Source organism: Hetaerina americana, unplaced genomic scaffold (genome assembly GCF_022747635.1).
Source record: "Hetaerina americana unplaced genomic scaffold, ioHetAmer1.1.p SCAF_90, whole genome shotgun sequence".
In the NCBI taxonomy this organism is placed as follows: Eukaryota; Metazoa; Arthropoda; class Insecta; order Odonata; family Calopterygidae; genus Hetaerina; species Hetaerina americana.
Genome location: NW_027287539.1, coordinates 992002 through 1017786, shown reverse-complemented (window position 1 = coordinate 1017786; position 25785 = coordinate 992002). Strand labels below are relative to the sequence as shown.

At 38.3% G+C, this 25785-nt stretch overlaps 1 protein-coding gene across 2 annotated transcripts in view; it reads left to right on the top strand.

Moving 5' to 3' along the window:
- The window catches only part of ort (ora transientless), a 122821-nt gene that overhangs the window by 31690 nt on the left and 65346 nt on the right, over positions 1–25785 (top strand). For both annotated transcript variants that reach the window (XM_071598214.1, XM_071598213.1), the window contains exons 2-6: positions 7813–7943; positions 23523–23670; positions 23753–23835; positions 23945–24088; positions 24203–24285. In XM_071598214.1, the coding sequence (XP_071454315.1) occupies positions 7873–7943; positions 23523–23670; positions 23753–23835; positions 23945–24088; positions 24203–24285 (529 nt within the window). In that variant the 5' untranslated portion in view covers positions 7813–7872. The remainder of the gene's footprint in view (positions 1–7812; positions 7944–23522; positions 23671–23752; positions 23836–23944; positions 24089–24202; positions 24286–25785) is intronic.

Sequence of the window (25785 nt, the reverse complement as noted above, 5' to 3'; positions counted from 1 at the left end):
GCGTGACTTACCAAAGGTACGCAAACTGGATATCACACATTTTGATATGCATTTCATATGCACTTTAATTGATGGAGTGTAATGCAAAGATGTGAATATCCTCGATACATCTATCCCAATACATGCTTGTTAAGGTACGAATTTAATGAGAGACAGAGGATAATGTTAAGAGAAACTGGTATTTGAAACGTTATGCTAAGAGTAATTTACAATCAGTAAATTTTACGACGACAGCCTAGTCAATTGCATTTGATCACTGATCGAGCAACATTCACGACAGACAAATCCATTTCATATACACAAAACCCCAAAGATCTCCGCAAGGCCGTGTGGTGGGGACTGCTAAATCACCAGCCGAACATTGCGAATTGATAGTTTATAAATTGACTTAAACAAACGTTAGATACAAATTCTCTCGTGCGTAAAAATGCCATATTTGATTGTTATGCTCAACTATTTCATTAAATCCTTGCATTCAAATCAATTTAATATTTGCGGGCTTCTAGTTTCGATTTAGTCGATTGCATATCATGCAAAGGAAGAACGAGTACTTGGCCTTGAGCCAATCAAATTCAGTAAGCGTTTATTGAAATAAAGTCATGCGCAATATCAATATAACAAGGCATGCATCATTTAGAACTACACCAATTACTACTCTTTTCCTACGCCTCCCTGATTTAAGAATAAAAAAGTTTTTTATTCTACAAAGAAATAAAAAGTTCACGGAAAATCTGCAATGAATCAAATGGGCATAGTTAATTAGGATACTTGAACGATTTTTTTATAACTTGCGTAAATTTAAAGAAAAAATTGCATTTAATATTATAAATACAATGTTCAAACAAATGAATCTTTAAAGATACGCTCGATTTATTCTTATCTACAACGATATATGACAATGAGGACATGATCTCATTTAACTGTTTTCCGTGGAGACTCCAGTCGGCGGTTGAAGATAAGACTCTAGCCAAACACGTGAGACATTCGTATTCATTACTTCTGTCTCTTTCACGACTCAGTCATCCCCTAAGTCCCCCCGCTATCACACCCATCTCTAGACGAAACTTGTCTCTTCATAAAGCAAACTCACATGGATAACAATTCGCGGCAGTGTTAAGATGGTGAGCTTGGATGAACTCGGTGACTTTTGTCATAATAGTGACTTCATTGGTAGATGATATATGTGTGGTCCAAAGTCATACTCTTCACTTCTTACGACTAGAATCAATTTACCATAAATAGATCGTAAACCTAAAAGTTATTTTTTACCCAAAGTTCATTAAAATAAATAACTACAGGTTGCGGCGACATAACTTCCTTTTTTGAAAGCATTGGAAAAAGGAATTTATGATGCCGCACTCTGTATAAAGATATATTTTAATACCAGGAGAAAATGTCTTCGCGATAAAAGTAAATAAAAACATTTAAGTTTGGTGCACACAAAATTGGTTTCATTTTTTATATTTGATCTTATTCGTAAATCAAATTTGTGCCATTTAAGGCAAAGAGACTCATTTAATTATCCTTCGACTTGAACTGACGCTGAAATTCGCCATTTCAATTAAAATAGCTAATATCTCTTCCGCCAGAGAGAGTTTCCATGTTTTGCCAATTGAAATTGGCATCACATGGCAATGAAATACCTTCAGCTAAAGCGTGACTTTTCCCAAAATTTTCAATTCTAAATGTATCCCCTCTCTAAAAGGTTATTTGAAAAGTCTTAATAAAACCGTCATCTACTCCACATTAAAGAAGGTACGACTAATGATAGCTATAATACATATATAAACTCCGGTTGAATACCTTTCATACTAATCCAAAACCTTTATGATAGTAGTTATGATGCCAATAAGTAAACTAAGAATTTTATTCTTAAAAAAATTACACAAGTTTTAATTTCACCGTAAAATAAATTTCAAAATGACCGCATTCATTGCATTCAAGTGACAAATTATTGAAGTGTTCAGTATTTTAAGAGAATATGCCATAGCCTAATCTAAATGAGAAATGCTATTGCCAAGAGCTGTAATTTAAAATCGATCGGCTCCAAAAGCTACAGTGCTTAATTTACTATATTGTAATAAGTGTATTGTTTAAATTTAAAATAAAATAAATTTCAACTGATTATTACTAGGAAATCTAATAATTCTCGTTCCAAAAATTTTATAAACTTTATTTAAATATTTAAATGAAATGAAATTATTGAATTTGTAATTCCACACCCAAATTTTTGGAATTACACAGGTCAATAATTTCATTCCATTTCAACACGTCATGTTAATTCCATAAAGTTACTCAGGAGAAAAAAAATTTGTTTTACTATGTTTATTCTCGTCCCATATTTTTCACCAAGATTTTCTAATGGGCCCGGCAATGATTATAACCCCTTCCCTGCCTGATTAACTACGTAAAAAAAGCTTGATCATAGAAAATCTAACATTTTGTTTCTTCCCCTCCTATATTCACTGTCTTGAGCACTGGCCAAGCCCCTAACCTTCTCGGATGGGTGATAGTGAGCAAAAACAGGAGGTAGTGTGATCCCCCGCATTACTCTTCTTCCGAGAACTGACCATCCAGACTCTCCATCCGCCATACGCAAATGAGCGACCGGAGAGATGTACAGCCTGCGGAAAAGTCCCATATCCCCATATTATCTGCTTCGCAGCATGAAAAATCCTAATTTATTTATCATTACTTCATTAAACGTAAGATTTATGAATTTTGTATGATAACCTACTGAATTTTAAAAAAATATTGCACTTCCGTGATTCAAATCAGATATCTGATCTATGGCAATCTGTTAATTTTCCCATATTTCACGGAGATTCGAAGTGTACATTTAATCTCTTTGCTTTTTTATGTTTCTACAGAGCCTTCTCCTTCCCCCAGCCACACCAAACCAACATCATCCCCAGTCCCAACACCTCACTTTTAGACGGCAAACCCTCACATCAAAACAATCCACCTTCGAGGCATCCAGCAGTTTTCTCCGCGGGGGCTATTACCCGTCCGATCCCTTTTCCCTACGTCAGCAGTGAAAATTCTTTACGGATAATTTCTGTGTACCAACCGAAGGAGTCATGAGCAACACTCTGCCTCGTCATCATTTCACGATTTCTTTGCAACACCATTATGAAAGAATGCCTGGCTACTCTAATTTCCTTATTCCCGTTCCCAACATTGCGGGGCCGAAGATTCAACAACACAAATGACGACAATCAAGAGGTGGAACAATGGTTTTCGACGCAATCTGCTGAGTTCTAAAAGACCTTCGAAAGGTCAAGAAATCCTAGGAGAAATGTATAACTCTGGATGGTTACTATGCAGAGATAAGTTAAGAATCAAAAATAAAAATTAATTCTCTATTTGGGTTTTTTTAGCAAAAATTAGCAAATTGTACGATACCCCATCGCATACTCCCTGTTTAGAGACCGCTGTGTCATGGCATTTCAAAAATTTACAACTCACTCTATGCTCCCTAATCTCGCTCAATATTCTCCCACCTTTCAGAACTTTTATGTCTCCGATAAAACGATGAAAAATTGCATCTCCTCCGATATATAATGATTTCTTTCAATTCTACACAAGTATAGTACAAAAAGTATGCACAAGAAACTTTTATTGCTGAACTATGCCATTATAAACAGCCAACACTACACACATAGTATTCTATCAAACAAGAAAGACCTTATTGGTCATTCATAAGAAAAAACGGGTATGTCGTAGAGAATCTTTCATTTAAAATTGGCTCATTTATAACATTTATTTTCAAATTCCAAGAAACTGCGGGAGATGCCGCAGCAGTAACTTTTAAGAGTCATCCGCTACTATGCACATCAATGCAAAAATTTCAGTGTAGAAATCATTCGCTTAGGCGAATGATTTTTACAATTTGAAATTTTTGCATTTATTTTTATTTTTGCATCTGTTTTGCTAACTGTAAAATTATTGTTGTACATGTTATCAAATATTCAACATAAAGGCTTGGTTGCAAAAAGGATTGTTTCCAGGGTCTCTGAAACTCGCAAGTCTTACTTAAGCGAAACTCGACTCATTCCAAAAATTAATTCTTATTGTTTATCCTAATAATTAAATATTATGTGAATTGAGGATAAGAGTGGACGCTACCTGGAAATAAATTGGAGGTCTAAGGTGGCCCGGGTAGCTTCGTTGAAACAGAGCCCAAATGATTGAGCGTCTCTACCACTCTGAACTCTAATGGCTTGGCCTGAGTGGAGAAGACGAAATACGTTCGGCCCTATGGCTTGTTCAGTCAAATACAGGAGAGCGGATACACGCCCCGCCAGTGATTCTGGTGCCCCCATTCAGAAATAGGTCCTCTCCCTCTAAAACATTTGAGACACAGAGTTCCAGGTTGAACCGTGATATTTTTTCACTCCGTCGCATAATTATTTATCAAGGAGTAACTCTAATTCCGTGTTACTGCAATAAAGTTTCACTCTTAAGAAAAACCTCCCAAAGCGACGTAAGATGGGAATCATCCGGTAGAAAAATTTATGCCATCCTCGGTTCATATGTGTGGGACCTTTGGAACATTATACATGGGAGGTTTCGCACGCCAAAATTTACAGAGCTCACGCTTGAATCCAATGTTTGTTCTCACGCGCCGCAGTTTTTTTGTCAAATTAATGTTAAAACAAAGCAATCGATCAAACCCTTTAATCTTTTCAATTGACATCAACATTCCAATTCACCCGAACCCAACTGTGCCTTCGCACTTTGGCGGCGTCTTGAGTCACGCTTTGAGTAACGACGGCAGGTTCCCTTTTACCTGGCCTGGCGGTGCACCCGTGAACGTGTGACTTCGCTGTCACGATGAGCCACGTCCTCCTTCGCTCCCTCTTCGCTCCTTCTCTCCCCTCTGCCCCCACCTCGGCACGAAGCAGCACGTGGTGCGACGGTGCACGTCACCCCGTAGGCAAGGCGAATTCGGGCACCGTCTCACTGTTTTTTTATCATGTTTTCGTGGCAAACGGTGCGTGCTCTTTTAATATCCACCCAAGTAAGCCATTTGTTCTCCCCTACCATTTCAAGTTCACTGACTTTCAGTTGGCCCTACCGTAGTGCGGTAAAGCTGCTACAAGGGACTCTGCCATTAGTGCCTCAACAAAATAAACCGTATTTAAGGGACACATCCACCTCCCGTGTACCGCGCACACTCCTCGCTTCCCCGCTGATAAATTCCACTCTCATTCCCTCCAATTCCCTGTTGAAGCGCCATTTGCACAAAGACAGAACTCTTTTAGTTCCCTGAATTGCCTCACTTGTCCTGTTCATGGCGTATGTTGGGCAAGCAGCCGGAAATATTAGCATAAGAAGAAAAGAATATTTTATTAAATCCAAAATATGATGTATTTAAAAAGTTAATCTTGCTTTACACCATTTAAACAACAGACACAGCAGTGGTCATAATGTGTGGCCTTTAAACTGGCGAAATATTGGCGCTCTATTCAACTAGAGATTTGAAACTTCGTGCCCCTAAGAATTTCTATTGTCCATGAATGTTACTTATGCTGTCCCTTCCCCGATTCCCGACGCAGTCATCCGAGGGAGTTTACCTCCGCTACCATCCCTTCCATCCTCCACCCTCCCTTCTCCCATCCTCTCTCCCATCCTTTCGCCCAAATAAAGACCTCTATTTATCTATCTCCCCAATTTTCCGACATTTTACTACGAATGAGAGTTTCCATTGTTCATAGTTCACCCCTGATAATGGCAACACCCCATCGAAACCCTTGTTATCATTTATTAGTGCAATATTTTGGCATTTAAATGTTTACAATTGTAAACTGTAATGGAATATAAAAAATTACACAGAGAAAGAGCCTCATCTGTATGTCTTAGTAGTATGCCTTATATAGCAAGTATCATTGAATGTTAAACAAAAAAACGGGCTTAATATTGTTTCATGAAATAGTTTCTTTCTTTTTAACTTCTCAGAAATGACCCATCTTAAATTATGCTAGTGAATATTAAAAAAATGCAAGAATATGAAAGGAAATAGGTGAAACTTACCCGTGGAGTGAGCTCATTTAATTTAACTAGCTTTTTTTCAATACGTGTACGTTCTGGTTTGGCAGAAAATATAAAAAATATTTTATGTATACAAGTAATAATATTTCACTCTGTAATCATGGATCCTGAAAAGTTCGACTGGCATAATTTTTAAAAAGGCATAAGAAACCAAGTCCAAGTCCATATTTACTGGAAATCCACGCCTTGGTCTCAGTCAAAAACTACCTACTTGTATCTGAAGCCTGCATGCATCCACCGAGATAGCGAAACACGGGCAGTAAGCAATTTTATTTTACTTCACTATAAAATTCCACGATACCATATATTTTACCGTAAAAATTTACCCGCTAGAATGGATGCTACTAATTTCAACCAATGCACTGTAATGGGATATCTAATTTTCCATCAATTGGAAAATATTTATCTACAGAGGCGGAATAAAATGCATTCCATAAAATTGGAGTAGATAAAATCACTAATCGGATTAAAACAATTTATGAATTTTCTATCATTGGTTATTTTGCGCACCAAAATTTCAGGATAGGTTTTGGCAAAACGAAAGAAATCTTCAGGAATATTGACGTCTTCAGTGTTAATTTATATGAATTAGCATTTGAACTGGAGAAATTTTCATCATTAAAAACAGAATAAAATTTTTATTTGGATAGAGAATTATTTTAGAATCTTAAAAAAGTCTTCGACTGACTAATTTTTATGCATCTTATTTGAACGGAATTACCATTATGGCTGCAAAAATTGTAGCGATCAAAAATATTGCAATAAGATTTAAAACAAAAGAAATTATTCCTCCGACGTGAATTGATATTAAACCAACGGAATGAAAACTAGGAATATTTCCCAATTAAATCCAATCTCCCTCTTTCCTTCATTTTTTATTTTCCCTTATTTTTCATGACAGCAGCATGCATGGGCTAGCATTAATTTCTTAATCATTGACACATTGGAAGCCAGAAGCTAAATATGGACTCATTTCTCTTACTCGCATGCATAATTTAAGGAATATGAAATATAAATTTTGTAGGCTTGGTCAAATGTTAAGCACGATGCGAAACTATTTTTAACAGAGCTATAGTTTTAAAACGATGAGCACTGAAATTCGTGGCAATAGCGAAACTCCTGCGGTTCAATCCTTGGTTCAAGCCATATTAATTCATAGTAAGATAAATGGGTCAAAATTGAGTCTTCAGCAACATGTAAGTTTTAGAAGTGAAGACTGAAACAGTATGAAATGAAATAGCAATATTACTGAATTAATTTAACAATTCTAATATACATGCTCGTGTAACTGAAGGAAGCAGGATTGTGCAGTACCTAAAGGGCGTTTATAAACCCCGCGTGCCCTTCCAACTCATTCCCATTTTCCTGATTTTATTTGAACGATGTGTAAAGTGAACAATAAAACAAAATTCACTGTATTATAGTCCTAAGCTGCTTTGTTAGATCTGTAAGCTAAATGTTAACCATAAACTTTCACCGCAAAAAGTTCAATCAATCCTATAAAAAAAATCTTGTAAAATTTTACCTCATATTTGTTGGTAAACTCATTGGTTTATTTATCTTTAACCTAAAATTTTCAAGAAAGTCATTTCTAGAAAACCTCAATTTTGTTCTAAAATTTCATTGGTGGTATGTCAGTGCTTACTAATGCCTTTATAAACAGCCTGCATAAATTGTCCTCATAGCATAGCTCCACCTGATGCTCGACGATTCCCTCGCCCGAATGCTGTTCTCAATATTTCCGCCCTCATATTCCAGGAGGGAGGGGCGCTCTGCCGTCCAGGGGGCACTGCAGTGAGAGCCAGAGGGGCCACCGCCATGAGGGTCGCTGGCGTCTTCCGATCCCTACACATCATCCTCCTGTTCACCACGTCGCTGGTTTGCTCACAGTAAGCTAAAAAAAGGGAGGCACCCTTGCTTTTATTGTGTCTAATCCTCATAGATACAATTTAATTATTAATAGCATTTCATGCTATTATTACCTCCAACGCATTCTTCTAATTCCCCTGAAAACGGTTAATCAGCAGTGAGTGTGTGTACGACCAGTGGGTATTTCGCGAAACAGAATTTGCTTAACCGAGGCAACCCCTGCAGATAAGGAAGGTACTTATTACTTATTTTAAACGTTTGCATCTCAATGCGAATATCCAATTCTAAACCTCAAAATATTCACCTCCTAGAATTTGCTCCACATGGATGGTTGAATCTAATTTTGCTCTTTTGAGTTTTTTAAGAAAATGGGTTCCTCTCGTACCGATGATCTCGTCCACTAGCAAGAGAAAGGATGTGAGATAAAATTTGCTAACGACGCCATTTTGTTTGACTAATTTATGTCAAAACCGTATATCTCCGGATTATCTCAGAAACAAAATTTGGGGAATACTAATATAATATAACCCTCAAATGAAAGGTAAATTAATGAAAAAATAATTGAATGCGATGCTTAAAATTCATTATACTTGTATTTATTAAAGGAATATGAAAATTAGGGAAAATATAATAACCCACCTTTTATGGATGACCTAACGCTTTGTGTCATTTTCCTGAGGGAAAAGCGGTATTTAATAACCCGCTGTTAAATGTATGATTGTGTAAAAAGAAAAGTGAAATGCTCTGAAATATAAGGTAATATCTGGATAAGAAATATTAACACAAGGGTTGGCTGAAAACTAATGCACACATGCTTTTAGACCGCAAACAAAATGACCTTCAGAAGCACTCCTCGAGGCAAGTGGTAAAATTTCGTGGTTGCGAGCCTAGAAAAGCTATAACTGTTGATGAATAACTCAGCGGACGTAAGATCAATGCCACAGAGGATAAGCATCGCAAACTCGTTCAAGAATTGACTTGAATTGACCGGCAATCACTCGAACGCGTATCGTAAACCATAATGAAATATCCAAGGAAGAAGTTTGTCGTGGTAAAGGCAGCCTGTCACCAATATTCTTGCAACATGACAACGCTCGTCCGCACGACTCGCGCGCAACTGAAGAGGCTCTGCGAAACCTGAAATTTGAACAGATTCCACCCTCTCATTCCCCCGAATATTTTCCTCAACTCAAGAGACACCTCAAGGGCAATCATTACACCTCGGACGATGAGGTGAAGGTGGCTGTCAAGTCCTGGATCCAAAAAAGACGGAAGAAAAAACTTGTTACACTTTGGGAGAAATGTTTTAGCCCTAACAGTGACTATGTGTAAAATAAATATATGATTTGAAACTTAAGAATTGTACTTAAATGTATTCTTCGCCCCATTCGCTATTTGTTTTTGTTTGAGCTCTACAAGCATGTGTGCATTACTTTTTAGCCTACCCTCGGATATAGTTAAACGTGTGAATGCATTCTTCAAGGTCCACTGAAAATCCAGCGTGTAAATAAGCACATTAAACCCTATTTCTTCACAAGGAAAGCAATTAGCATATTCAATGAATTCATTGGATTTGTATCATTATAATGATATCAATGGCCCAATTATAAATACGAGGACTGTCAAGAAAGTTATTTACGTTTCGGCCTAGCATGGCAGTGGGTAGGCTAGAGCCACCATCTTGGTGTCTATACGTCCCTACTCTCAAAACCCATCCTGCAGTGGCAGTGTACAGACTGTGGGCCTTCTACTTTCCTCACTGTGAACGTTAGTATGTGCGCTGCAACTAAAATCCCGCAAGTTGTCAGCGAATATATCCTTCAACGTATATCCTCAGCGGTCCATGCATGAAATTATATTTGCATGCCCATCAGGGGCCCAATGCTATGTCGGGGCGTTGGAGGGAAGGGTAAGAAATGATCAGCGACCTTTCGAAAAGGGAATATTTTGAAACTAGGATCGCTATTTTGGGGAAAGATTATCGAGCTTAAAATATTTAATTTGTTATTTCTGTATCAATTCATACTTATATGATGGCATATTATTTATGCTTCAGAGCCTAATGGGGATTGTTGTTATCATAATGCCATGATTGTGGCATATCGCTATTCCTTTCATCGTGCATTACCGTTACGCCTAGTCGGTTTCATGTTTTTATTTTGTAGTTTTCAGTGCGATTAAATGGACCTTTATCATTTAGCTTTGGAATGCAACACTATGGATCCTTAATTATTCATTTTGCGATCCGGAACTACAAAAATATAAATTTTACTCTAATATATTATTTGCGAATATCGAATGAATGGTTGTGTGTACCTCAATTTAATGTCTTGAAAGCACCAGAATATTGCTTAATAAAAACGTTTAACTCGTACTCAATTCACCGCACCTCGTAACAATTTAATCCATGAATAAATTAAAATTAGCCTAAACTCAAAATATTATCTCCAACCAATTTTCCCAAAACACTTTGCGAAGTAAATACAATTTTGGCAAGTGCCAACGCTTATAATTTCATACTTAAATCGAAAAAAAACAAATTTATCATGATTTATTCTTCATAATTTAGTTTTGAGTTTGAGGTAGGTGCATTTTTTGAATAATCAATTAACAAAAAAAGAGACAAAGAAATTTGTAAAAATTAAATTTAATACGGTTTAGCGCATTATTCGGGTGGATTCTACCTCGTTCGCCAGCGAGATGCAGGCTATTAGTATTTCACACAGCTTGAGCCGCTCGACTGGAACTTGGCTTTAGTGACTCACAGAGTTCCCGGTGCAGTTGGAGGCACTCCTCTGCAAACATTATTTCCAGGGACGTTGACGTTTGAGGTTATTTTACGCTTAAAAAGGTATTGAGGTAGCGTTTTTAGTGGCATTGAAATCAGGTTTGAAGAAGTATGTGTTTCATTTGTCCGAATATTTTGTAAACGTGTTAGCATCCTATGAAATATATCCATTTCTTCTTATTTTACTAATTTAGTGGCAATCGTACGCGATATTTTTGCTTTTCTTCTTTTTACGAGGGTAATCCCAGAAACACCCAACCCATCAAAGAAAACACCAAAATTTTTGATAAAAAAATTTATTTATTTTTCAACAGTATCTCCTTTCAGCTCTATATAGTTTTCCCAGCAATGTTTAATAAGTTCGATACGCTTTTTATAAAAAGATCTGTCTTTCTCCTCAAAATAGCCATTAACTGCCTACATCACTTTTTCACGGTTGAAGAAGTGATGTCGGGACGCGTTTGACCACCGAGCCATTTTTTCAAGTTCGCGAACAGACAATAATCCGAGGGGGCTATATCTGGCGAATAGGGTGCACGAGGTAGCGATTCAAACAAAAATTCATGAATTTTGACCTTTGCAATAACGGATTTGTGAACTGGTGCATGGTCTTGATGAAATACACTTTCTTCTTAGCCAAATACGTCCGCTTTTGTTTGATTTCTTCGCTCAAACGTTAAAATAAGTTCGCATAATACTCGAAGTTGATGGTTTTCCTTTTTCAAGGTAAGAAATGAAAATTTTCCCGCGCGCATCCCAAAAAAACCATGACCTTGCCTGCAGATGAAACGGTCTTCGCCTTCCTTGAAAACCCTTTTGAATCCATTGTTTTCATTGTTCTTTTGTCTCGGGTGTGAAGTAATGGACCCATGTTTCATTCATGGTTATGAAACGTATCAACATTTTGCTTTGTTGCTGTAAAACTTTTGCCAAACATTCAATTGAAACATCTTCACGACACTGGTTTTGCTCGTTTGTGACAAATATGGCACCCATCTTGCACACAGCTTTCTCATGGCCAAATTTACAGTTTATGTGCAATGTACTGCATTTCTGGAAATGCTAGCTGGCGCACTTTCAGTCGACGATCATCCAGTGTCACTTTGTGGCTTTTCTTCACCGTTTCTGGAGTCATCACCTCATTTGGTCGCCCAATGCGATGCTCTTATTGACAGCTCATACGGCCTGGTTTAAACTCTACTACCCAATATTTTAGAGTAAAAAACGATGTGGCAGACACGCAAAGTAGAATCCAGTTCAGCTTTTATATTGGTTGGACTAAGGCCTTTCAATTAAAGTATTGTATCACATAACGATGAGCAATTTTATCCATTTTCACTAACTCATTCAAAACGTTCACTATTGGTGGCTGACAAAGAAATACTAAACAACGTATTGCCTACAAAATTGAAATATTTGCTGTATAGATTGCGTACTTTCTAACACAGTGTTATTTTTCAAACAACTAACATCTCTAGGTCAGGGCGGGTACTTCTGGGCCTACCCATGTAATTACATTCTAATAATAACTTGCAATAATGTAGTGTATTGAGTTTTGAACCTGACAAAAAATAAATAAATGTGTTTATTCAAGGGTTTCTATTTGTATTATAAGCCTAATAATGAAAAGACAGTAATATTTAAATATGGCTTTATTTTTTCAAAGTATTATCCATGTCAATCGATACACTTTAGCATGCGTTCGAACCAATTTTCGAAACAATTTTTCCACTCCGATTGAGTTACCTCCAAAACATGGTTTTTGAATCCACCCAAGGCTTCTTCAGTCGCCGAAAAACGTTGCCCACGCAATTTTTTCATTATAAACGGGAATGAAAAGAAGTCATTTGGTCCTTAATACTAGGCCTGTACGGAAGATGACCAATTCGTCGTTTTGGCCAGTCAAATAGGTAGTTCCTTCAGCCGATCTGCGAGAGCTTGCATTGTGATGATGAAGAATGATCCTTCGTTGCCGCTTCATTTTTAGTATTTCACCAAACAATCCTGGCAAACAAATGCTCTGTAACGGTACGGTTGCTACGTGTCCAGTAATCCCGACGAAACAGGCGATCATTTGCTTCGATGTGCTTCGTGCACGAATCACTTTTGTCGGATTTGGATCTTCTTGGAAGACCCATAGTGGATTTCTGTTTTACTTCGGGCTCATACGCATAGATCCAAGATTCATCATCTGTGTAGATGCTATAAACAGCTTTTGATGCACCGCGATTGTATTTGTCGAGCATTTCTTTGTACCAATTGGCACGAGTATCTTTTTGAGCTTTTGTAAAATTATGCCGGATCCAACGCGAACAAATTTTGTTTACAGCTAAATGTTCATGCAATGTCTTATTGATGCTCGTCATACTAATCCTCAAGGATGCCTCAATCTCACGATAATTCAGATTACGACCTTCCTTTACTAGTTCTTGCACAGCATCAATGTGGCACAACTGATTTTGGGCGACCTTCACGACTTTCGTCGCTCAGCGAAGAGCGGCCAGGCGGAGTTCGCTATACCAGCGTTTTACAGTGACAAAGAATGTGACTTTATCGCCTAAAGTGGAAGAAAGTTGATCGATGCACTCCTGTCTTGATAATTCACGTCGAAACTCGTAAAAAAATGATGGCACGAAAGTGTTCACGATTTAACTCCATTTTTTCGCTGGGACAAAATTTTCAAATCACTGTAAACAACACAAGTTATCATGAAACGACAAAATCTTCTGAAGAAAGTTATCGTTAAAAGGCTCAACCTTTAAGATGGATACGTCAAATGACGCCTAAAGCACTTAGCGTAGTCAATAAAATATAAATAGCAACCCTTTATTTTAAGTATTGACCCGCAGTGGAACATTTTTATTGTTATTATTACTCTATTTAAATAAGCTGAAATGCTATTATTGTGATTATAATAAAAATATAACAGTTTTGTTACGCATTAAATCTAGTGCGCAACTTGTGCATGTACCTTTAATGGGAAAAAATAAAATACCTTTAAACTTAGAAATGGGCGGTAGGTTTTGAACGGCCCGAAGTAACTATTGGATACCATTGTGTCTCATTTACATACCATTGTGACCAATCCAGCATAAACTCTAGTCGGTCGGATACACACAATCGTTCTTCAGTGTTTCATGCTTACTCCCGGCCCTCACTCCATCCAAAAACCATAATCTCCTTTAGGAAGGATTAGACTGTGCCCATGCCTATTCAAGCATCATTCTTCCTTTCATGGCCTTAGCTATACTACTGCTCGTACCTCTGATTCACCATTTTCTGAACCTCATTCCCTTAATTCCTCCCGTGAAGGTTCCTTCTTGAAATCTCAACTAACAACGCTCACCATTAGTACGATAAAACTTGTGGTATATATCCCATGCCATCTAACGCATCGTCTTCATGTTTCCATGGTCCAAAATTGACGCTGGATCCCTAATCCACAGTCTACGCATTGCACCTATATTGAACGTTGTCCATTCCCTTATTCCCTGTTAACTCATAAAATTAAGAATACTCAATCACAATACGCTCTTACAAATATTATCCTTACGAATTAAAGCAATTGTGACCTAATTAATACTTTCCTGAATGCGAAGCATCCTTCAATTGTTCCCGACTCAATTTTGTGGAATTTCATGTTCATTAAATGAAGAAAATAATGTATATTTCGATTGTTCTTTATTTTCGTACAATAAGTGTCAACGCCTAAGCGTCACCATCAGGTACCTGATGATGACGCTTAAGCGTCGAAACTAGTTGTACGAAAATAAAGAATAATCGAAAAATACATTATTTTCTTCATTTAACGAAGCATTCTTCATGACGATTCATTTAAAGAGTCATATAAAACGCAAGTACACCGGTGCAATTTGAAAATAAATTTGGTAGATTCGATGACGTAGTACGTTGGAATCCAACCTATCCTCTATTTTGGTTGTAACAATTATTCAACTTTACAGAGAGCTTTCAATATTGTAATTAATGTTTTAGTTGGTATTAACTCTATATGAATGAAGGGATTCACTTTGCCTCAAATAAGTGAAATGAATATTTTTTTAATGAATCTACTGAAATGTACCGCACCATTTCATACATCCCATTATGCCAGATGTCTGCCCAATCGCATGGAATTGATCTCGCATGGACGGAATTCTATCGGACTGATCTGAAAGTTCTCATACTTTTGGTGAATGCCCCCAATGAGTGGTTGGTGAGGTTAGAGTCTCCCATTTGATTGAGGAACTCGCTCGACGGCTACTCAAAGGGTGGGAGGGTTCCACGAGGCGAGAAACGTGCCTTCGCGTGACGTACCCTATTTGGTGAAAAGGGCTTAAGTTCCAATTTTGTCTCGGAATGAGTTGCTCAGTATAATACCATGCGTGGCGTCCCAAGAAAACGGATGAAAACTCAAAACACGATTAAGAGTAATATCTGAGGTTTTCGTTCCGCAAAAAAATTTTTTTAAACCGTCAAATCAATAAAAAATACCCCAAAAAACAAGTCTTAAATTTGATGGTCAGATCGGTACGCGAGGGCAGAATTCAATGAGCATTAAAATGCGCGAAATTCACAATCAAAAAAAATATCTTGCAATAAGCCGTCTGCGGTTTCTAAAGGTAATATTGCTAAAGGTAAAGAAAATCGTGCGAATTTACCTATGGCGGCTAAAGGCTTCAAAACTAGATTTAATTTAAAATGAAATAAAAAAAATGGAAAATCCTCTTCAATCAGTAAACCCTCGAGGGAACAGCGAACCTTTGTTAAAAGCAGCAATAATTGGGCGAAGGGCGGGCTTGTGCTTTGTTCCTACCTCCCTCCACTTTTTCTTGGCGAGGCTGAGCTCGGAAATCTGTTTGTCTCTTCCAATTACTGAAATCAGTTGTTATAGAAGACCAACGGAATCAATTTCCACCGTTTCTTCAGCATTTTCTCATCGGTGAAACGGAAAGGCTGAAATAAAAATTATAGAATTTACGCCATAATTGGGTATATTAACTTTATTCTATAAGTGTAAATAAGCATATACTCTTTACACTTCTCGCTCAAAATAAGTTGCTTTCTGATGTTTAAGAAAACGCTTCAAATATGGCAGGAATTTTGTCGGTGCGAGAGCGTTTAGTTCCAGCGTTGGCTACCAGCGTGCGTCGCGTACACTTCTCGTGCGATTTCCTTCGGTTCGGTTAAGAGACAGTTCCAAAACATAACAGAACGAAAAGAAGAGAGAAAATGACTACTCAGAAGATTTTTTCGGTTTTATTACGAGTAGGGGTAGATAACAGACATAATTCCAAAACTCTAACATGAGAACTGAGGGAAATAAAAATAAAATATGACCATGGCTTTACAAGGCAAATTTTCGCTAGCAAGAATGTTTCGTTAATTGGATTGTATTCCAAGGAAGCCACATATTTTTCATTATAACTGGTGAATTTCCGCACAAACACCTGTCGCCTAGGGAGAGGGACAAGTGGTTATCTAGAATTTCTGGGACAGTTAGAAGGGAGGTGCAAATGTATGCTAGAGATAAAATTGGGCAGTTAAACGCGTAGAATAAATTTAACAATGAATATATGTGCACCTCCTTTGTGATTCTCTTTTGTGCAAATCAAATTAATATTTTTGTTATCTGATCACACATTGCATCTCATTTCAAGGTAGATAGTAATCCTCATAGTTTATATTTTACAATAGTTAGAAATAAGTACTGAGTTTGCAGGATTTATTAGGCTTTTATCAAAGAGTTTATGACAATGGTGTGATGTTCTCCGCGACAAAATGGGAATTGTTTGCAATAAGCTCTAGTTGCTGATCTTGATAATTTTGTGGAAACCGCAAACCTCCTTGGGTGAAACGAATTATTTTTCCGTCATCAACTTCATTATAATTTCGCCACATTTCATCATTAGTCTGATTTGTGGGATTAATTCAGGTGAATAGACATGTACATAAATATAGGTGACTCAGTTCAATATCTGAATATTTTATTTCCACATAAAAAATATGAGCACACTTCGGAATCGCCAATGCGGCGGTCGGCAATGAGGCGGGTGGCGGCGCTCACCGCCAACTGGGGGCGGGGGGACCGAGGGAATGGTGAGTCACTCGGTTAACTTAAGTCAGATGCAATTAATTTTTAACTGAAGTATGTTACATTCTAATGGCGGGTGAAATTAACTTCATTTTAGTTCAATCAGGATTAAGTCATAAGATAAGTTTCAAAGAGTTTAAAGGAAAAATATTTCGTCCCCCGAAAAACCACATGCCAAAATAACAAATAATGATTTTCCAATATTGCAGCATAAAATTTCTGATGTTAAGAAATTTTTAAGACAAGTAATGAAAGTTTATCTAAAATATGAACGGCATCCCGGAAGCGGTGTTCGCATTACAGATTTTATTCCAATATCCCAATAATATTATCTCGCCCACTGCTTGTCTATTCCTGTGCGTGGATTAGAGATTCTCCAAAATAACACCGGCGTGATTTGATACGAGTTTCCTCTCGTTTTGTTCATGCAAACAAATTTTCAACCCCTCCAGGTAAGCGCACGCCAAATCACGTATTGACTTCGCGTTATGGATACAGGAGGTGGGTCCGAAAACTATCCGACTAGCGTTCATATCTTCGTGCCAGAGCGCTCATGCTGCCTCTCTCGGGTATGAGCGTAACCAGTAGTCCCTCACGAACTCCCTGAATGCCGTAGTTACCGGGCGGACGCCTTGGGTCGCGCGGGGCGTGCGTTTGTGTCCAACGTGTGTTTTCCCTTCGTCGCATTTGTTTACCACTGAAAATGACAGAAAGAGCAGATCATCGAATTTACATCAAGTTTTGCTTCAATCTCGGCAAGAGCTGCACGGAGGCGATTGAAATGATACAGAAGGCCTTTGGGGATGAAATTATGGGCATAAGACAGATAAAGGAGTGGTATAGGAGATTTAAAATTGACCGCACATCTGTTGATAGTGACCCTTGTTCTGGCTGACCTTCGCTGGCAACAACACCGGAAAACATCGAGCGTGTGTGACTTGCGATTGGAGGTGATCGTTGATTGACTGTTTGTGAACTAGAAAATGATCTCGGAATACAGACAACTACTGTTCGGGAAATTTTGAATAAGAATTTGGGAATTGCTCGCGTATTTGCGAAATTCATTCCGAAATTGCTCACGACCGAGCAGAGAGACCTTCGCTCCGGACAACTTGGAAATGATCACTGATGATGAAAATGTCCTTGAGAGGGTAATTACTGGTAATAAATCGTGGGTTTATGGTTACGATCCTGAAAATAGACAACAGTCTTCACAATGGAAGCGTCCAGACGAGCCACGGCCGATAAAAGCTCGTCAAAGTCGGAGCCCTATCAAGTCAATGTTTATTTTTTTATTGTGAAGGTGTTGTGCACTACGATTTGCACCAAGAGGTCAGACGATCAACAAAGAATATTACGTTGAAGTTCCGAAAAGGTTGCGTGATGCCGTGAAAAGCAAACGACCGCGTCTATGGTCAAGCGGTGACTGGCTACTTCACCACGATAACGCGCCAGCGCATTCATCGAACCTTGTGCAGCAATGTTTGGTGAAAAAACAAGATTTTACAGCTTTGCCAGCCTCCGTACAGTCCCGACATGGCTGCCGGAGACTTTTGGATTCTCCCAAAATCGAAAATGGCTCTCAAAGGAAAGCGGTTCGACGACATCGAGACGATTCAGAGTAATGCGACGCGCGAGCTGAAAACCATTCCAAAATATGCGTTCGAGGACTGCTTTAAGATATGGAAGTACCGCTGGGAGCGTGTGGTTCAATCAAATGGGGACTAATTCGAAGGATACCGTGGCTCGAATGACTAAGAATAGCACCAATACGGAGATATGAACGCAGGTCAGATCATTTTCGGACACACCTCGTATGTATTCTAAGAAAAAATGGATCTATAGAAGTGGATGAACAGTTAAAATTATTCTAATGAGGTTCTGCTTCGTCGCGTGAATTAACTGTTTACTGTCAAATTTTACGTAAGCCTCGGTGATCAGCGAACACATCTGTTTGATAAATTAAGGTAGAACTCACCTAATACAAAGGCTTATACGGTGTGTTAAATTCAGACATTAGGTTCGGGGGCCAGCTCCTTTCGCTGCTCCGCCTATTGTTTTCCAGGAAGAACAGGTACCAGAAAAATCGCACAGCTCGGGGAAGAGATGAGGGTGCCCAGAGAGGCTTGCCCGGAAATCGAACAAGGGCCTTCCTTTCAGTAGCCCAACGGACAATTCAATGGACGATCACGTCCCTAAGTTCTACCTTATTTCTAATGAAATAAACAGGGCACGTTAAAATGGTGACAAAAAATTAATTATAAATGAGTTAGAACTAACTTGAAAAATTAACTTCATGCGTTCAGTATGGATATTAAGAAAAGACTCGTAAAAACGTTGATATGGAGCGTAGCTGTGTACAGCGCGGAAACTTGGCCATTGATGCAGGAGGATAGGCGTCGATTGGAGGCTTTTGAAATGTGGGTTTGGAGAAGGATGGAGAAGGTGAAATGGACAGAGAAGAAAACAAATGAGGAAGTACTTGTTATGGTGTGCGATGAGAGGAGTTTGTTGGAGTAATCCGATGGAGGCAAGAAAAGTGGATGAAGGGCGTATTGACCGGCAGTGGGATGTTGAAGACTATGATTAAGGGGAGAATGTTGGGCAAACGAGGAAAGAGAAGGAACAGGATAGGGATGTTGGACGGGATGAAGGGAGGAAGAGAGTACTCAGAGCTGAAGAGGGACCTGATGTAGAGTAGGAAGTTGTGTTTTGCTAGGGGTCACAAATTATTAAATTAGTAATTATGTCCATCCAAAAACCTACCTTAACCGGTTGAATACCTAATAATAATAATATAGTTTAACGATTAACGCGTCACGCGCTGTACTCGAAAAGTTAGATAAGTGCTAGTAAAATTTCGACGGGTTATGTTTACATGGTACTGGCGCCTCTACTGAATAATGGAATGCCATCTCTTTACTGAATCTTTCCTGAATTTGTCTATTCTTGGTCCGGCTCTTTTGAGAGCTTTCCAATTTTCAGGCAGCATATGAATTTATTTCCGAGGTGTGAAAAATCTGGAGAAGATATCAAAAGCACTAAATTGAAGCGTATAAGCTGGAAAGTCCGTAAGAGCTTGAAGTAGGGTGTGGAACTCTTCGTCGAATGACTATCGAAATCATTCAAACCTTACGGCATTGTCATGCAAATAAAACTATACTCCTTCGACCGTTCAAAACTTTTGCAGTACATCTTGCCATTTACCATTAACATGGTGAGTTTTGCACCAAGATTCCCGGTCTTCGTCTTTAGTGAGATCTTGTGGGATCGGGTAAACGATGGACATTTAAAAATACATGTTATTCGTGTGTAATTCTGTATCCATTGTTTCATTAATGGGAGCATTATTCTCAGCCCTTCTTTCCAGTTCAATCTTTGGATCTCCTCAACTCTACCAGAACGCACAGACAACCTTCGCTCACCTTTCGATTTGACTCTCACAAAACCATTCATTAGCGAATATTCTCTCTCATTCGGTCATCTATATCGTGGCTCTTTGAAAGATAATTATTATCGCAGTAGTTTCCTGTAAATATAGTCAGTTCATTTAGCCGTACCTCTCCAAGTGCTATATGAGATATCTTTATCATCTCAACTAAGATAAATATTACTACGAAGGTTGTACAAAGTAATAGCCAATTATGTATTTTTTTACATTCTCTCATTTAGGTCTTATACACTCTGAAAACTATGTTATTCGGGGTTTTTGACACTTTTTAATTTAGAGCTTGCTGAATAATTGTTGTTCGTCATTATCAAGTAAATATATTTCTAATACAATGGGTATGCTCTTGACATATTTGAAGTTCTATATACTCATTGCAGAAGAAAATGAAGGTCACGCCTACAGGTTAACACCATTGACGGAAAAATTTATTTTTTTTTGTATATGACAACTTTGGTGATGGATATCGATCGCATAAGACCCGTCGACTGAAGCAGGACCGGATTACGCTTCAACATGCTGCTAAGCTGGCATTCTCTCCTTACAGAAACGCTGGCGTGGTGTGTTATGGCTCCGCTATTATTCGAGTTTCATCCACAATAAAATGAATCCTTCATAAATTAGGCAAATACCTTGTGTCTCTCCAGTCAGATTGGTATTCTGGATCACAGAGAGACCACGTTTGGTCACATTCGCTCACAAACAAATCTCTAAACCCCCCTTTTCAGCCTTCAACGGGCCGCGCGAGATGATTCCGTTGCTCAACAATTGCTCCCTCAAACGTTTGTCACGGACTGGCCGCCTCAACAACAATCACGGTTTGCGTCGTCGCATCGCACGAATGAATGGGCACGGAAGAGTCCTCCACGGCGCCGGAACGAGACAGAGGGAGAGGGCGACACGATAGGGAAGGCTCAACGAACGAATCAAATGGTTCGCGTTTGCAGTGGTCCCCTGTCTTTTCTCCCATTAAACCTAAAATACTGCTCTGTCCAATAAACACGCGAACTCAGGCCGTTAAAACTTTATTTTGTAAAATTTAGTACACATCGATTTTGTCCCCTTCAAAGTACTCTCCATTCGTTGCTAAGCCTTCTTATTTAATCTTCTTTTCCACTTTTTTAAGCACCCTTGGAATCCTCGGCAGTTAGGCTTTTTGGTTTTCCCGTCGTTCCTTACTTTATTGTGTCCACATCTTCCCAGTGATGTCTCCTCATCACTTTTTTTGCATTTTGAGAATAGGGAAATGTCGCAGGGGGCGAGATCTGGCGGATTAGGAGGTTGATCAAGGATGGTGATTGAAATTTTTGCCAGAAACTGGCGAGCAATCAATGCTGAATGTGCGGGTGCATTGCCATGGTGAAGGATCCATCCATCATGTTCGGTTAAAATAGTTTGCACTGTTGATTTTCGTATATTAAGTTCATCAGCTATCATTTGGACAGTTTTTCGACGATCGATAAGGACAAGCGACCGCACACGATCAATGTTGAAGGCGACACAGGTGGTTGAGGGTCGTCCCGGCTTTGCATCATCCGTGGCGTCTTGTCGGCCATCTTTAAAACGCTTAATGTACTTGAAAACGGATGCTTTCTTCAGAGCATTATCACTGTTAATAGCTGTCAACATTTCAGTAATTAATTGATAACTTATTCCGCACTTCATCACAAAACTTGATGATAGGAGATGAGATGCTCAGTCATTTCGTCAATTTCCATTTCAACAAAAAGTAAAAACAAGGACAACAGATACTAACAAAACTGGCACCATACGCACAGCTCGACGATCCGCCAAGTACAGACGGCTCATTGGGTCTCAGGCAATTAGCGCCGCTAGTGGGTGGGGCTATAGTCTGCGTCATGGCCGCTAGATTGCAGCAGTTCGCGCATTTCTTGCACAGACCACGTAGCGCCAACGACCGATTGACCACCAATGGCGGCTGCACAATCCTATCCATTCCTCCTTTATTTCTTTGATAAATGCCAGTCTTTCACGAATTCTCATTTTCTTACTTGAATCCGTGGTTGTACGAACGTTACAATGATTTTAATACCCAGACTCAATTCCCCGAGCAACCAATGGGCATTGAATCGACAATTTTTACAACTTCATTTGCGTGCGTCATTAAGTCCAATACTCTTGTTATGGTTCGCTTCTCGGTGGGAAGGACCAATGGGTGAATCAATGTTAATCAGTCAACAGTAACACTTCTAATACCTCATCGCTCTCGTGCAAGACGACTTTCTATCGCCACCGGCGGCGCCATCTGTCGCTCCTTTGCCTGAGGGGGCGCGCGGCAGGGCGAGCGCCGAGGCGATTGGCGAGCGGCAATAATGAGATGAGAACGAGCGCTCTTACACTCTCTCCCTTTATCGTTGCGCCTTTGACTATCGTACGCCCCTCTTTCATAGAGGCATGTGAAAAAATAGCAACATCCTTGAGGGGAAACACTAGGGCTGAGCTGGCCTTGGTATTGCTCTTTAGCTGCCGCGGTTTATTCAATTAAGAGCAGTGTAAACGCAGTTGGGCACAATGGTGAATACACACCACGCACTGGGCATCGCAAAATATCGCACGAGTCCATATTAGCTGCGCACGCCTGTGGTCTCGAGAAGAATGTAGCCACGGCGACCAATATGAGGAAAAGGAGATAGGTCTGGAACAAATTCTGACTGAACGTGAATTCTGTATGATGAGTCTACATTTAGTCTGTATTTTTGTTTTCGTGCTCCTAACTTACGGTGTCATCATTAGTTTCAAAATGGATAACTAATTTGTTTATAAATTACTCAATCAGTTTCTTATGGCCATTCTCTCTTGAAATATTATCATTTGGCAGCTCTTAAATTTAAAAGTCATGAGTAGTTCACGTTCTAATGAGTGGGATAAACTCCACTTATTTCAAGTAGTCATAAATTTCTATTTAATGTATTGAACCTTTAAAGCATTTAAAATAAAAAGATATTATTATTATTTTGAACAGGAATAATTGCTTATTATTAATTTACCTATTAACAGTGTCAAAAAACGCTTATGTTTTAGGAAATGTCATAAAGTACCAATGGAAACACTGCAATTGTTATTAATTCATTTCATTGCAATGTAACTTCTTTACCCTTTAATATTTCCTTGGATCGTGAAGGTGTTACTCATTTTTATATTCACTTAGTTGCTGTTATGTTTTATAAGCGCTTTGTTTAAGTGCACTAATTTGCCTTATTTGTGATTTTGGCAGTCTCTTCTTTTTCACTTTAACGAAAATTTCCTTGCAGAACTACAAGCCTAATCTTCAATGACATTCTCCCGGAAAACCCCAAACTCTACGACAAAATGCGACCTCCTAAGAAAGATGGCAATCCCACAGCTGTGTTTTTTCACGTGACTGTCATGGGGTTGGATTCAATCGACGAGAATTCAATGGTAACACTCGATAAATTATCAACCCTCAAAAATTTATTTTTTTTTCATTTCTCCTAAAATTAAGGGTAAAATTATTTTTCAGACTTACGCTGCAGATATATTTTTCGCTCAAACTTGGAAAGACAATCGACTCCGCCTGCCAGAGAACATGACTTCGGAATACAGGTGGGACCTAAAAAATCTAACACGTGACGGTGAACAATTTGGCTCACCGTCTCTTTGAATGACATAAAATTTTTATCTAATAATTGCTTGTATTTTATTTATTCTGCAGACTGCTTGAGGTTGATTGGTTGAAGAATATGTGGAGACCAGATTCATTTTTTAAGAATGCAAAAGCTGTGACATTCCAAACGATGACAATACCTAACCATTACATGTGGCTCTACAAAGACAAGACCATCCTTTACATGGTTAAGTAAGTATGTTGCCGCACTTACTTTGGCACATTAATAATAAGCGCTCCATTTGCTATTAATGCTATCAATATGTCTGAATATTTGCTGATTGAGTGAATCCTTTACTTCCACAGGCTTACTCTCACACTTTCATGTGCAATGAATTTCATGATTTATCCTCACGATACCCAAGAATGTAAACTTCAGATGGAAAGTTGTGAGTAATCATACCGCAGCCCCTTCAATAAAATATATAATTTTAATTACTTGATTAAAAAATGCCCCATATGGACTTTGGTAGCTTCCCACTCCGTCTAGTCTACTCGCAAATGTTGCTTTAATAATGAGAGACATTGAAAAAGCTACCCTTAATACTTCCATTGAATGATATGAAAAACAACTCCAACAAAGCACAGGTTCTCAGAACTACCTCTTCCAACAAATGTTTAATGTGGCAGAAAAGTGCTATGGAATTTAGCCACGTGAATGAAGAATTGGCTTTTTCATTAAAAATGGCAACTTGAGCACAACTAAGATTCCAAGAAGCAGCATCACCTATAATAGAACAGATAATCAACTTCCCTGGTTACGCTATAATGATTCTAGTGGTAATCACCGTCATAGTAGGATATTAAATACTATCAATGACTTGAAATAAGCAAACAAACCGAAATCTTTTAGATAGTAAAATAATGAAAACTGCTTGAAACAGTTTTACCAGTGTTTGTTTCAATCATAACTACTACGCCATAATGCTACGATTTTTATATTCAATAGATGAAGTAAGTGAGCCATCTATTACAGTAAAAATAATTGGACATTAATGATGGCTTGACTTCATATTGTAAAAAAATGTATGAAACCCTCTCTTCAATCTAGACTCCGCATTTAATGTAATTAAAAAGGCATAAAACTGACTATCAAATGATATGTTATTAAGATATAGTGGCAACAAGTTCAACAGATTCAGGATTGAGGTCGTGGAAGTTCATCATAATGAAATAAGGACAATTTGCACTTTTCCACAGTTTATTTAACGTACGACGCGTTTCAACTCACAGAGTACCTGATGATGACTCTGTGAGTTGAAACGCGTCGTACGTTAAATAAACTGTGGAAAAGTGCAAATTGTCCTTATTTCATTATAGTGGCAACATTGGGACATATTTTTGGAATAAAACAAAACTATTCAATAATATCCGTCACACAATGTTATTTTCCTAAAACCGATGTATTGAGCATATGACTCTTTTTTACGATAAAATCAAGTACTAGGCATCTGAATTTTTCTATTCTTCCAATTGTAGTTCAAAGATGCCACGAAAAAATTATATGTTAATCACGCTTCCGTTAAAAATTGCCAAACAACGGTAATGTGGTAGATTGTAGACCGTGAACGTTTTTCTTGAGCAGAAGACGAGTTTCTGTCCGAAAACTTTGATTTCAACTTATAACGAAGCCTAGCCTTTAAAGGAATATAACTATTATTGATTTATTTCATAAAACTAAGTCGCGTAAGCCGATGGATATTTGAAACGACAAAACAAAAGCCGGGTAAATTATGCACAGGGCTCAAGTTATTTTTCCAATCAACATTACGTTTAAGAATGACATTTTTCCATAGCTCTTATGTGATCACAAACAAATACTTAACGTTTAAAAAAGCTATCTCATGTATTCAATTGTTCCAGGCTTAACTTTGTGGAAGTTCATGTTC